The sequence below is a fragment of the Patiria miniata genome, unplaced genomic scaffold (genome assembly GCF_015706575.1).
Source record: "Patiria miniata isolate m_02_andy unplaced genomic scaffold, ASM1570657v1 HiC_scaffold_5, whole genome shotgun sequence".
In the NCBI taxonomy this organism is placed as follows: domain Eukaryota; kingdom Metazoa; phylum Echinodermata; class Asteroidea; order Valvatida; family Asterinidae; genus Patiria; species Patiria miniata.
The window spans coordinates 742,149-757,529 of record NW_024037072.1 but is presented as its reverse complement, the minus strand read 5'-3'; the positions used below and the strand labels follow the sequence as shown (position 1 = coordinate 757,529).

General features: G+C 38.4%; 2 protein-coding genes across 5 annotated transcripts in view; both read right to left on the bottom strand.

Annotated features, from left to right (window-relative positions):
* The window catches only part of LOC119741048, a 41,307-nt gene extending 38,363 nt beyond the window's left edge, over positions 1-2,944 (bottom strand). For 3 of the 4 annotated variants that reach the window (XM_038216656.1, XM_038216657.1, XM_038216659.1), the window contains exon 1: positions 1,670-2,944. In XM_038216656.1, the coding sequence (XP_038072584.1) occupies positions 1,670-1,840 (171 nt within the window). In that variant the 5' untranslated portion in view covers positions 1,841-2,944. The remainder of the gene's footprint in view (positions 1-1,669) is intronic. The other variant, XM_038216658.1, reaches the window with a different exon arrangement.
* A 376-nt stretch (positions 2,945-3,320) lies between these two features.
* On the bottom strand, positions 3,321-11,907 carry LOC119740540 (integrator complex subunit 10-like). The gene is made up of 9 exons (XM_038215882.1): positions 11,902-11,907; positions 11,494-11,653; positions 10,911-10,993; positions 10,195-10,275; positions 9,398-9,457; positions 8,018-8,209; positions 6,670-6,835; positions 5,796-5,889; positions 3,321-5,357 (listed from the first exon to the last, which is right to left on the bottom strand). The coding sequence occupies exons 1-9, from the start codon at positions 11,905-11,907 to the stop codon at positions 5,201-5,203; spliced, it is 999 nt and encodes a 332-aa protein (XP_038071810.1). The 3' UTR covers positions 3,321-5,200.
* Positions 11,908-15,381: the final 3,474 nt, after the last annotated feature.

The window sequence follows — 15,381 nt, the reverse complement described above, 5'->3', positions numbered from 1 at the left end:
CCGGTTCAAATTTGTGAGGCGATCAATATTATGGACATCAGGAGCCAGGGTTTTAACCTGTTAAAGAGGATGGGGACAATGAACCACTGTCGACAGAAACAAGTGGCATCTGACAATAAATTTAGCGCCACAATTTACAATTAAATAACATCATTTTGTGTGTATAGTTTGTTTTGGTATTTTTTTTAATTCAAACTGGCAAAAAAAGTATGTATAGTCTTAATTAAGTCATGTAATTTTGATAATGTTTTAATTGATAGATGACCCATTCAAAATCATCTGTCAGGTGACATGGCTACCATCTGTAAATAAAGCTATTATTATTATTATTATATAAAAAGCTATTCCATTAATGATCCAATATTCAAAATATTTGGGAGAGCCCTTTCAGAAAAAGAAGTGCACATGGATTTTGAGCAAATTCAAATGTTCATGTATCTCATTTGTACCAGTTTGCGCATAAAACAGTTGCCAAAATTCAACAACCATTCCACAGCATGACCATGGTATGACTAGTCAATATGAAAAGATTATCCAAGTTACTCCGACTAGCTTTCAACAAACACAAAATAATTAAATTATTATAATAACAAAATAATCTGTAAATTATATTATTATCTCTATTTTCATTTTAGAAGGTATTAACATTTTTTTGACAATTGACCATCACATTGTAATGCTGATTATAAAAGAAGGGAAAAGTTCCGTACTCGGACGTCAATTTATCTGCTGCCAAACATATTAATTGTCACCTCACCTTGTCATTTGAACCAAGAGAAATCCAGGAAGCTGTGTAAAGGTGAAAACAATTTACTCAAAATGTGTTTTTAGAGCACATTTTGGATGCATACGTCGTGCAGAACTAACTTGAAGCAGCCGGTCAAAACTGATTGTAGTGTGGCTGAAAGACAGCGGTACGTTATACACGTGACATCAACAACCATGACGTCGCATGAGCCTGCCAATGAGTGCAATACGTCATTATGAGTATTTATTTTCTCATGAATATTTAGTTTATTTCAATGGATACTTCAAATACGTCCAAAGATTGATTATTGCAACAGCGATCGTGCGCGGCCTAGCGGTTAAGAGTCTCGTGTATCAAGCAAGCGTCAGAGGTTCGAATCCCGATGAAGTAACTGACTGATTAATAAATAGAAATTAAGGAAAGGAGAGGGTGAGAGTAGAGGAGGGAAAGTGGAGGAATAACCACAAAAGATGTAACTTTTGGCGCTAGAAAATTAATTGAAAAAAGTGACGTCTGAGTACGGAATTTTTTCCTAAAAGAAAATAATTGAAACTGTTAGGCCTACATTTATGTTGTTAGAGAGAATGTGGTAAAGATTTGACTTAATTTTGAATTGACCCCTTCAGAAAACGGTAGCCCAGGTTGGACTCCGTTGTGTACACGCAGTCGTAATGCAATGAAGTCGAAGACGTCGTCCAACCTGGGCTAAGAAAACTGTACTTTCATAGCTTGAGTAACTCCAAGTTAACTTAAGCTCATCAGGAATTCACATTTAACATGTGCATTCCTGATGAGCTTGTTAAGCTGGAGTTACTCAAGCTAGTAGTACTTTCAAACGATTCATAACAACTCCAATTAAAATTTTCCCTAAAAAGCGACTGAATATAAGTTTTCACATGCAGTCAATTTCAGTCACCTCACCTTGGACCAGACAGCAGGTTCGAGTATGATGCTGGCCTCACTCCCTCCAATGGTGGGCACACCACCGTCCACTAGCCCCACGTCATCGCAGTGTTTCCACCGTTCAACCGGTTGACCAGGGCTGCAACACAATCCCGGCTGCACCACATCTCCGCGTAAAATTACTCGCATTGTGAGAGTTTTTCAAGCCAGAAAACTCATCAAATGGAAGGCTGAAGTAGCCATTCTGGTGTCTAGAACAGATGTCCGGTGTTTCAGTTGTTCCTTACTGTTTTCAGATTCATCATCAGATGTACTCCTAGAACTATGAGGCTCGGACATAAAATGACTTTTTTAGTAGGCCTAACTGTACGGTCGTAGCGACACTGTTTTCTCAACTCAAGTTTGGTACTTTTCAACTGAACTTCTGACGGGAACGACACCTGTTGCTAAACTCTGGTGCCATACATAACTTGGACAGATTTCGTCTTGTGGCAATTTGCTGGAGCGTCCATTTCTGAATTTTACAAGTTAGATTTGTAAAATATGAATAACTCTGCTGCGCAGTCTGAAGTCCGATGCGGAAACTCAACACATGCCTTTGAAAAAATAGTTTCTCAGCGCGCTAACACTAGCGCCCTCTATATTACGTATTTGTATCATTTGCTTTGGGATTCGATAGAATTTAAGCCAAAAATAAAACTGGGGAAAACCCTGGAGGAATTTAATAAAACCCAATCACACCACCAAAGTACACATTTTCGACCAGACAATGGGTTGAATAAAAAGAAAAAAATATTTAGAACGCATTCACTGATTCCCTCCAGTAATATTCTTATCTTGTTTGAATAGACATCATTGAAAGATTTTGTACTGTACTTCGGACAAGGGTACTAGTATTTGTCAAATGCACTCCCAATGAATCGTATCAGACAGCTTAACGCAGACAGGCAAACAAAAGCTTCCTGGCCCGTGACGGCCAGGGACAGCCCTAGGGAAATTACCCAAGCCAGCCCATAAATCATTTCTATACCTGTTGATTTCAAATCAGCAAAGTTTAATTTAGTGAATACATGTATTCTGTAAAGTTAACAAGGGAAAAATGAGAATTAATTATATTAAACTATAATCATTGGCAGATGGGGGGGGGGGGTGTATTTGCAACCCCAACCCCAACCCCCTCTTCAACTGCTGACTTGTGTTATAATAGTAAAATGGGGCCACAAATAATACGTGGAATGCAACTATTCCTACATTTAATTATTTCAAATTGCCTTCTAATGTAGCTTAAGGGGGGGGGGGGGGGGGGGCATAGGAGGGCATGCCCCAACCCCCTAAAGGATTGACTTCAGCACGCCTTCACTCAACCCCCCCGCCCCCCCCCCCCCCAAAAAAAAATAAATAAATAAATAAATAAATAAATACATAAATAAAAAATAAAAAATAAAAAATAAAAAATAAAAAATAAAAAATAAAAAATAAAAAATAAAAAATAAAAAATAAAAAATAAAATACAAAATACAAAATAAAATAAATCAATCAATCAATAAATGAAACAAATCTAATAAAGTAGTAATTACCAGTACACAATACACTCTTTTAAAGGGTTTCTTTCTCTTAAAAAAATGAATGGACAACAAACACAAAATAGTACAGCATTTAAAACAATTTCTATATTTGTTTACTTGTTTTCATTTGAAAACCTGTCTTACCACAGTTTGAATAAAAAAACATTTTAACACTGTTATGTTTTATCTGTCAGTATCAAAAACATAATAGGTAACCACAAATAAATTTAAGCCTTAAGTTTGACGGTTTTGAGATATTACAAATTTTCAGACAAATAACAGATTTTACAGAGCCAATTTCACCTCAAATTAATTAGACAAAGTACCTGCAACAAAAAGCTCATCAATTCTTTTAATTGCAAAAGCAGAAAAAAAGTTGAGGCCAATATATAATACAATCAACACCGATGACATCTTAGTTTTGTCAAAAGTCCCTTTTTTCTGGAATATTGTTTTATAGTCAAGGACCTCAGTTCTTCTGTGATGAGGATTTGATACATTTAATTGGCTCGCAAACTGTTTTCAAATTCGTCTATCTTCCAGTGATCCTTTATACAGATTCAGGGAGTTGATCCGTGAGAAATGAGTATGCCAACCAAAACAAATATTTCCTGAGCCCATTTCTTATTCACTTAATATTCTTTGCATTCATGGAATAATACCATATCATCATAAAACATTACAAGCTGAAGCTCACTGACAGATACATTTGTGTGAATGGTCTCATATAATTTCTATTTCTTACTTGATCACGACAAATGGAAGAACATGTATCCCAAATTCCTAATTGGCTTGAAAACGTAACACTCTTGATACCCCAAATAGTTTCTCAAACAAACAAATTGTAGTATTGAAAGGCAACTTTGTAATAGACAAACCTTGTTTAGACAAACTCTTAATAATTTATTTCATATGTAGTGTGCAATTTACATATGGGTAAAAACACATATCAGCAAATTTTGCTGCCTATCGGTAAAACCAGGGAAATTCCCCACTCTTCAACGATAAGGTTCAAGGTTTTTTCAAGTGTTTTCCTTTTGTCTGAACTCTTTGTGCCTCAACAATGCCAAGACTTGGGCAGACTCTTGGACTTCACTGCCACTATACATCTGTTGCTCAGACAGAGACTCTACCGGTCTATGCACACTTGGAATAAAATAAATATACTGCAAGCAGTCAGCACCATACAGTGCATATACGTGGTGTGTCCTGCACATAAAGGTCTCGTGAGACGACATGAAATACAAGTCCGATAAAGTTAGCCCTGTTGTATAATGTGCACACGTGTGCATATGACATGTGTGGCTGGAACATGCATTGTAGAGGTGTACATTTTGTTGCCCACATGTGCAGTAAAAGTAAGTAAAGTCTGTCACGAGCCAATATGTCACATCAGGCCGGCGTTTATCCCCGGTTTCAGTAGCATGAAATGACTGACAATATTTCTATTCCCCCTGGATGGGATGCTAGTCCATCGCAGGTTACTTTCAAGCTAATGCCGGTACCCATTTATACTCCTGGGTGGGGAGGCAAGTGGGGATAAACTGGCTTGCCCAAGGACACAACATATGGCCAGCAGCTGGATTCGAACCCCTGACACTCTGATCATGAGTCACAAACCCTAACCACTAGGCCACACTCCCCCACATGCACAGTGGATGAGCCTTAATGAATTGGAACATTAATTGTTTTTGTATCAAGTCATATGGGACCAATGAATAAACATTCCACTAGAAGGACAAGACCATCATGGATAAAAACAGAGCATGTTTCATGCCTTGAGCTTGTGTGTATCAATCTCGGTACGCTATGAATCCAGCCAGCAAAATGTGGCATGTGGCTCCCCCTCCAAGTACTGCTGCCAGTTAACTTTGCTTAACTTCACCAATGTGGCACCTGCTTTTCCATTAAGCTACATCTCTCAGACACTATTATTCTATTGTACCAGTATTTGCATAGCAATGCTCTGTGGTAGCGTCAGATTTCACATGAGCAGTTGCTGTAACGTGTCACACTCAGTGGTCAGGAATGTCCTCATCAATGCATCCAGGTTCTCCCCGCATCGTACCACCTGTTTCTCCATGGCAACACGGAAGTCCTCCTTTCCACCTTTTGTTATATTTCTTGTGACAGTCCTCTGCCTGTTTTAAACAATGACAAATAAAATGCATTTCATTTATATAGGGATGGGATTGTCAATTTAAAAAAAAAACACTCTAGGATGAAAGGTCTGAAAGTTGCATTTCTGTCTATACAGATGTCTTTCTCTCAGATTAGAAAAATTTGATTTCAGTCAAAAGTCTGAAAAATCTCATGCCTGTTTAAAACCAAACTGGAAGGCAATGCAAATAGAAATTGAGATCAAAATGTGACTTTGGCAATTTATCTTTGTCATTGTTAATCCCTTGTTACTTCTGACCTTCTGTTGCGTGATTAGACTTGTGAGTGTCTCATGTGACTCATGATTGACTAGTGATTAACTTGTGATTGACTCGATTATTCAAACACCCCAATCCTTTCCTAACATTCATGGTAGATCACAAACAAGCTAAATACATGGGGAAACAGTTCAAATTTACCTGACTGACGAGGGGTTGGGGGGCAGTAGATCCAGCTGCAACTTGCCTCCTGTCTCCGTCCTTAAGAATGCAAACTCCTCCAGCATGTCAATGTCTTGGGGTGAAACTTGTTAAAGATTATCAGACTGTTGAAAAGGAACGCTGCTTATTACCAACAAGGCAAACAGCCTCACAAGGTAAGAGCTACGATTTTGTCACATAGCTCTAAATTGTGGAGAACAGAAATGGGGAAAAATAACAAAAGCTTTTAGTTGTGATATGTTTGCAGAAGTGTGTTAACTCTTTCGCTACGTCGAGCCGCTGACAGCGGCACACAAAAATTGTACATGTCGTACGGCAAGCCGCTGGCAGCGGCTCGGTAACGTCGCTGTGAATAAACAGGGTATCCCCATGACGTGTGCCTTATCTACATAATTTATATCGTATAACCTCTGACCCTAGTTTGAGCCGCTGCCAACGGCTCTCCGTCTCGCCGGGGTCTGCTGCAGGTTATTGTGAGCAGTTTGTTTACAGCGAGACATTTAAAGATGGCGGCGTCCACATCGACACACGGCGGAATTTCCAGCGATTTATTACGTCCAAATGCGAGTAAATCAGGAAATTAAATTCCATAGCGAAAGAGTTAATGCAGTTTATAAAAACAATAGCGTAGTTTGCCCTTCCTTCTGGGGTGAGCAGCCACACACTTCATCAAATGCCAACCTTATACTCAGATAAATAAAATTGTGGCATCATTCAAAACACTCCAGTGGAGTCTTTCTTTATTCAAATACCCTCAAGTTGGATATTTTTTTCAGCACACTTCGGGCGGACACATTTCTGGCTGAAACTTATGTTTATTATAACCTACATATACTTTATATTTCAAGGATACTGATGATATACTGGAAGAATATGGGATAGAAAAAGCTTCCTTGCTTCTTCAGTTTCTTGATTAACTCTTGGAATAATACTTCCTCCTTCGGCCAATCATATTGCATCAAGACGAGCATGTGACCTAAGGCTGTGTCCTCTGTCTCTCTAAGGTGGAAGACTTTCTTCTGCAAAGAAACAATCAAAGAAAATGCTTTGCTTTATTAAATAAGTATCAAATAAAACAAGAGTACACTGTAGCTAAATCTACTAAAGCTTTTCCCAGAACACACAAAGTTCCATTCATTAATTCAGAATTGCTATTTAGTGAAAGTCTTTTCATGCATCACATCATCATCATCATGCAAGAGGTCTTCAACCGATGCCTTCTCGGGAGACTCTGATGGTCGCGTGTCATGCATCCTGGGACCAGCGTCAGTGTCTTCAGCTCAGCGGTATCTTGTTGCGCTGCATCCCTCTTCAACTGGTCGACGAAAGATAGTCTCCTCCTGCCCCTGCCGCTAGCTCCATCGACAGGTTCCCACAGTACTAGCGGGCTCGCAGCTAGCTCTGGATGACGCACACAGTGGCCCGCCAGCCTCATCCTCCACTACTTGACCTTAGAAGAAACTCTGGGCAGGGTGTCGTAGAGCTGGATGTTGGGCACATGGTCTTCCAAACTGATGTTGAGTGCCATCTGTAGCATTCACGTGTAGATGCCGTCTAGCGCTCTCTCATGCTTGGCTGTCATCATCCATGTCTCAGCTCCATACAGAAGTACAGACTCAACTGTAGCCACGAACAGACATCTCTTGATGTCATTGGTGAGACCAGCTCTCCATACTCGATTCATACCATGAAGGGCCTTCCACGCTTCAATCATGCATCTGGTCCACATAATAGGCCGATGTAACCCATTACGGGGTAATCCTATACAATAGCACTGCCCAGCACTCTTCATCAGTCAGGTAGTCAGTCAGTCAGTGAGGTAGGTACAAAGAGAATTCTAGGCCAGCCCTATGGAACCAGCAAAATGAAATTCAACAGCAAACAACCACTTGTGCATGAGAAGAAACAGCCGTAACTTGTCAACAAAATGTCCGATTGAAGTGAAACTAACAGTACGGTAAGGAGAATTTTATATCTCTTCCCCCATTCTAGACCAATGACGTACCAGCATAGACCTTTATCATGCTGCCACCATTTCAGTCATGTTCCCTGTGTCCAATAACGTTACTGAATGATAAAGTTTTTTGTGCAAAAAGGAACCCGACTAGTTTTCTTCCAGCCTCGCTTTGGTTAAGTTGATTTGAAAGGGAAAAATCCAAATTGCCGCAACATGATAATGGTCTATACAATTGCTTGCGCACCTTATAGCTGAGTAGCAACAGCTGCACAAAATAAGGCAGGAGCGCCGATGAAGTACAGGGTACCAGTGGGAGATGCCTGAGACTCTTACTGTACGTCTTTTCCATGGCTGCTGCAATCTCAGCAACATGAGGTGCGTCTTTAGTTGGAGGTGGTAAGTGTCTCACGGCATTCAGTGTCATCTCACAGGCACTCTGAAATCAAAGGGCAAATTTAGTTTTGACAAATACAAATTTGACAATCTGACAGCATCTTTCATTGGCTCATATATTTTCTAAAAATAGCGTGAGCTTCCCCAGGCAATCATACTGTATGTACACATGTAGACTTACAGGCATGCCAATCATGGTTGACTGAAATTCAAGTAAATACTTTGATGTCAAATAGTTTCAATTTTCCACAAATTTGTTCAAAGATGTTGGGTGGATGTGACAGAACTAATTTTAGCCAATAACCCAGATTTATTTCTTGCTTTACGGCACTTGAGGACAGCAACACTCAATCTCTTTTTCCTATAAAAGTGCACTTAAAACTCACCACTGAGTTCTCAGTTACAATATAATACAGATTGCAAAAAGAGAGAATCTATGAGTGTCTGCTCAAGTGATCGTGATGAGTACCAGACGAAAACAGCTCTATAAAAGCATTCATTTACATGTAAATCACTTAGGCCGAAAATCCATGTGTCCATCATGCGTTAAGTGCAGTGCCCACTGCGTGCTGCATAAAAATCATTTGTTCTAAAAGCAACGCCCATATGTCCATTAATCCTTAATGCGCATTGTGCTATCAGTTGAAACTGTATAAGCTTCAGGTATCAATTGAAAAGGATAGCACATACAATATGCATTTATAGTTTTTTTTGTGCAAATCTGAAAGAAACGATGAAGTGGTTGTGTAAAGAGATAATACGGTATTTATGGTTGGCTTCAAAAAGAAGCAGTTTAAATGTGAATCATATAGAAACAAACAAGGGCCTGCCGTTAATTTAATTTTCAAATTCCCTGTTGATAAAAAATTTAATATCCATAACCTGTGTGTACTTTACTGAGAAGTTAAATGTTTTTAATGTTCATTTCACAGAATGTGTAGTTTGCCAAAGCTTATCTGAATTTGATTACGACTTGAGTTTTCTACTCACAAAAATAATGCATGCTCCCTGTTTGAGCGTTTATACGTCCGTCAGGTGTGCAGAGAAATACGTACATTGTTTTTTTTTTACACATAGATTTTCAGAGTACACATCACAGGTACACAACTGGTAAAGGCACAGCCCAATATGCACACCGAAAATGGACACATGGATTTTCGGCTTTGCCCATTGTAAAAATCATCAAGTTCTCAAATGCAGCAAAAAAGAGATTGGGAATAACAGAACTCACTGAGTGTTGACTGAGCCTGAAGTAACAGGCTGCTGTCTGTAGAAGGGTCTTTAGCACTTGCTGTGGTAAAAAAAAGAATAATAATAAGAACAATATATCAACGAACTATCTACACAAAGATACCTAATCCGAGTTTGAATGGAGTACCTACATGTACTCAGAGTTTGAATGGAACGACCGGATTTAAACATCGCTGACCGGTGTTTTAGTAGCGGTTTAAAACCACCCATGTGACAGGCTCTCGACCAACAGAAATGGGTACACTGTCTCAGGTCTAAAATGAGCTATTATGACCACCTGCCAGTAAACAAGAAATGATGCTTAAATGTCAGCTGAATGTGTACAAACCTACAGCACCTGTGCATGAGAAGATTACACCTGAGGATTGGAGTTGATAGACACTCAAGTCAGTCAGTGAAAATTATAACACATAAAGCACACTAGTTCATTATGCGCTGATCTAAGGAGTTATAAACTTGATTGTCACGGTTGTTTGGAGCCGGAACGGAAATTCCCGTGTTTTTTCCCAAAAGGGTTTTCACTATGTTTTCACCCATCCCATAATCAGCAATGCATGCCTTCACTGGTTAAAAATTAACTTTTGTATGCAGCTTTCTTTGTGTAAATATTTCTAGAGTACTTGAATTTGTAAGTATTAATGTTTGCAGTTTCTTTCACCAATGCACTTTTTCCTTGTAAATGTGACTTTATTACATATGCAACTAATAAATAAAGAGTTCTTCAATAACAGAAACTGGTTTCCATTTTTCTGGTGAGAGTCCGTAGTGATTTCTTACCTGGTTCCCTCCAGTCTGTTGTTCTGTTGATAATTTCTTATACTGTTCTTGTAACATTCTCAAAGCCTGGTCAAACTCCGCCTATATGCAGATAAAATTAATTAAAATTAAGAAACTCAGTTCAAGACACGGTACCGTAACAATGGCACTTCATGAAATGAACAGAGAAATGTGCAAAGAATAGAAGTCCCAGAATTACTTATTAAAAGACCATGTGAGCATGTTTTAGGATTTTTTCGTTTTTCTTTATTTTTTTATTTTTTATGTTTTTTCCAAGATAGCGGATCGATTCTTCCATTTTCTGGACTCTTCTGCAGATACAAACTTGTGTCCAAAGGAGCTGTGACCCTTTTTACATATATAGCTACAATTTTGTTGGAAACAAATTAAGACAATATATTGACATTGTTTTAGCAAAATATATTTCAAATGTATGCACTAAAAAATAGGGGGGAGGTGGGGAATAGTGAAGCAGGCAGGGACAAGAAAAGAAACTGGTATATTTTTTTTACTTGGCCTAATCCACAGAACCCTGTACAGTTCCAAACCACCCAGCCTGTTACTCACTGCACCCCTTAAACCACCCCAGGCCCTGTACTGTATGGTTGTATGGATTCACATCAGGAAATAAATACATTGTAATACAATGTAATACAGGTGCTAATTGGATCAAAAGAATTCCAAGCCCAAACCCTGACTTTCCATAATTAACTGACCTTGTATAATAAGCGATCAATCAGAAATGCAGTAAACCATGGCCACGTGTCTGCCTTCCATCTGTGAAGTAACCAGTTGAAGTCTGCAAGAGATACCAACAATTGGGGATTCAAATTTGAATGGAATAAATATAGGCATAAAGACAGGTAACAGATATCCAAACTAAGCTTTTCCTCTGAGATATAAGGAGAATTTTGCCAATTTATTGGAATCATATTCATGCCTCTTTGTATTAAGTGTAATTATGGCCAATCTTCTGGAGGTCTTCTTCATAAAATTGGAATGTATAGTTTTCAAGGTTTAATGGTTAACAATTTACTGAGTTCTTCACACAAATGGATATATGTGGATGTGAAGCAAAATTAATGTCACAAAAATTCATATTGAAATTGTAAAGAGTTGCAATGAGTTAAACTTTTGCCAATTTGCAAAAGAAGATACATCCAAAATGTGATATGTGATTTACTGTCAAATCAAGTTTGAATAGATATTTGCAATGAAAACTGCTTTTCAAATTGTAAGCTGAAATTAGCAGTCATAAACAGAAGTGACACATTTTAAACTTAAAGTCTGTACACTGACCTTTTTCGAATGTTTCATTGGAGTAGAGAAGTTGCCAACAATCAACCGCTGTCTGGAACATGTCGATGACCTCTTGCGTGACCCCGGTGGCTTTGTTGAGGCGTATCGTGGCAGGAGGAAGATGAAATAATGCTGGATCGTCGGAGCTGTCCGAGTCACCCTGAGGAAATTTAACAGTACATCCAATGTTACTTACATTTGTCACAAATTCTGATGAAAGCAAATCTGAAAATCCTTCATACTGCACTGAGGGGTGACCGGGCATCTTTTGGATGCCCTGAAGGCATGGATTTTGACACCCACTTTTTCAATTTAAGGTAAATTCGGACAACAGTTTTTTCCATTGCTGGCAAAACCCTGAAATACCAATCTGTTAAGCCCGTCCTATGACATTTTTTTACCACTCACAGCCATGGCTGTGCAACCAATGGTCTGACTAAAGTTCAACATGCATACACTTACAAATGCATGACGCACGCGGGCACAACATGCAGTGTAGCACTGGGGAGATGCTGTTGCCAATGCCAGAGGTGGGCGCGCCCACCCGGGCGGGGCGCTTATGGCCATGATGAATGCGTGTTATAGACTGGAGATAGGTGCCCATTGAATGACCAAGGGCAATAACAAACCAAATTCTGTGATTTTATCGGTTATCATGACAATTCTCAATGGTTTATATTATGAGCTCATACAGTGAGCATTACCTTCAAGTGCACACATAAATATTCATAAAGTTGACCCTGTGTCAGAGTTCAACAAGACGAGAGGCTATCTTGATGAGTTGGCTAGATGTATGTAAATGGATGAGCAATGCATGGATTAGGCTTGGATTAGGCAGTGCCTGGGCTTTATTGTAGATCCAGAATTACGTGACTCTTAAAGTTAAAACCTTTTGGATAGTGCTGTCCAGAGTAATATCATCAGTTTTACATCTCTTGAATTTAGTTGAAGTTAGCAGGAATCATTCTCTATTGTTGATGGATTCCCTTGGGTTAAACAAAGCTTCCAATTGGTTCTGTTGGGTTCCGCACTTTAGCTTTGGAAGAATACCACCATCATCCCTAACAGCTCAAATATTATCAAACACAGTTTGTAAGAAGCCATTTTCAAACTCAACAAATGTTATTGACTTATTTTATTCATTCTTATAAACATTCAAAATTCAAAGACATTCAGCATCTACATTTCACATTTAATTAAATGAGCAAGGCTCAACACATGATTTGATCCACCAATCCCACACCTGAGAAAATACAAATAAAGGTCATTTTGTAATGCTGTTTTCTGAGATTTTGGTATCGTTAATGAGTTTTTAATTATAATACAGTGGAACGTCGCTATACCGGACATTTTGCTATACCGAACATCATCCTTGGCTCCGGATTTTGAGTACAAAATGTACCAAACGTTGTTGTTGGAAAAAGTCAACAGAGGAGCGACAAGTGGTTATTGTTTCCCAAAGGAATAGAAGGGGAAAGCCACCCATTGCTGTAGGTAGTAAGTTCCGAAGGGTGCTATTATATTTATTGAAGAGTGAGTTACCGGAGCACCAGCAGCTTCAAATCGCTATACCGAGCAAAGGCTATTGCGAACAATTTCTGTGGATCCCGCGATGTTTACCAATGATGCGCTATGAGTAATTGTTCTGATGATTTAATTCTTGTATAGAGTAACTATGAGTTAACATTTTGTAATATAATATACACACAATAAAAGCACAACACTTTTGTCACCAAACAAGAATAACATTTGTAAAATTATCGGTTTCAAATTGAATATTCCATGATTACATCTCAGAACAAAAATAATCTAATGTTTCATACATGTAGCAATGAAAAGTCAAAATTATATTTTATGTCAACATTTTGGGTAAAAGAAATGTTTGATGTCAAAATCATCATACAGTTAGCCTATGTCATTTTCAAAACTATATGTAACAGCTTTGTGCTTTGTCCATGGGATAAAAGTAATAGAAAATGTTGTCAGCACTTATTTTTATTCAATCCGATGCCTATTTTTCAAGACATTGAGAACAAGTTTCTTGGTGTGATTTCTTGAACTTAAAATTGCCTCCTGTCACAAGTACATGTACACCTCACTTCTATTATAACAAGAGTAAGATATTAACAGGGTGTTTTTAAAAACTGCCTTCATCTAAAACCCTTTGAAAATTGAATTCAACAACATCTTAGAATGGGTGATTTATAAACAATTTTAAGAACTGTAAGTTCAGCACAATAATTTTCATGTTAACTATTTTTGATTGTTGTTTACAGTATGATTCTACAGGATTCCGGTAAAATACCTGAAAAAAAGATGAGAGTTAAAAAACATACATTGTACATGTATGTAAACACAGGGGCGGATCTAGTTTCAGGAAACACATATGGGGGGGGGGGTGTTGATATTTGATTGAAGGTCTGCCCCTGCCATAGGGGCAGAGGGACATGCCATCTTACCCCTTGTAATGCAATTTGAGAATAAAAGAAGGAATTTTGAGTCAAACTTTACTATTTTGGGCCCATTTTACTAGTATCATTTTTTTTTAAATGCCGCTGATGAGGGGGAGGGGGGGGGGGTGTGCTAAATTGGCCCTAGACCTACTGAAACACTAAGCATAACTTTATATACACGTATGTACCTTTAGTGGCTAACTTGGCCTGCAACAAATGTAAGTTTCACCATCACATTTTCAAGTTTCATGTATAATATTTATCATACAATAATCTAAATTTCAAACACGTACCAGCTGTACAAGTTGCTTATCAAATTAACTAACACCATACAACATCACTGCTATTTACAGCAAGCATATTTTAAAAGTAAATTAACATTGCCTATTCAAAGCTATACATGTACTTTCAACTACGTTTTTAAAACACACTAAAAAAAAAGTGTAAATCAGCCAAAATTGTGACCTAATTTTTTTGGATGCAATTCCATGACTTCACACACATCATTTAACACTACTGCTATACAGCAAAAATACATAGTACCGGTACATGTACCAGGGATGTCAGTGGCTTTTTGCTCCACGGCCTGAAAAATGTGAAGACAGCACGCATGTCAAAACAGTTATTGAGCTAGCATGGCAATTACCATGGAGCATCGCATGCACAATTGCTTTTCTGTGTGTGCCACAAGAGGATTTATTCTTTCTGGCCTGTGAAGGAATGGAAAGCCTGACTTGTTTGTCCAAAACATGAAAAAGCATGAATTCTGGCTATATAGCATGAGTTCTGGCATCCCTTATCATGTACATTTATCATGTACATCACACAATATTTAAAGCAACTATCCATGCCAATTCCCCAAACCTAGTTTATTTCCAACTACGATTATTCACAAAAAAAATTGGTGACACGTGCCAAGTATTTCAGTTTAAGTCCATGTGCCTATGACATTACATATCAGTGTTCATGACAGTCGCCGGATGGTCATTTTACATGTACATGCCTTTAGGTAACACTGTGAAACCCAGTTCACTTCCAAAGTGTTGTGCACAAATCATGAAGTCATCCTCTTCATGGATTTCAGTCAGAAAGCAGTTTTGTTTCGGCAAAAGAGAATGTGAAATCATTTATAAGATGAGACTCGTTCACAATGTGACTCATATATGGATTCAGAGTAAAATGTATGCGTGATGATCCCTTCCTCCATGCTGAGCTGATATGAGTTTTCTCAGTCACTATAAAAAACAATGTTATGTACCGGTATGAAGGAAACTGCAAAGATAGGGTTCAGTGCCAAGTCTTCTAGATGTAAATACAGCATCATCCAGATACATTTACATGTACCGGTAGTTGATAAGCCTGTTCCTGTTCATACCTCTTTGTCGGTGAAATACACGTACGAAGGTGTGCCGTTTAGACACAGGTTGTGGTGGGT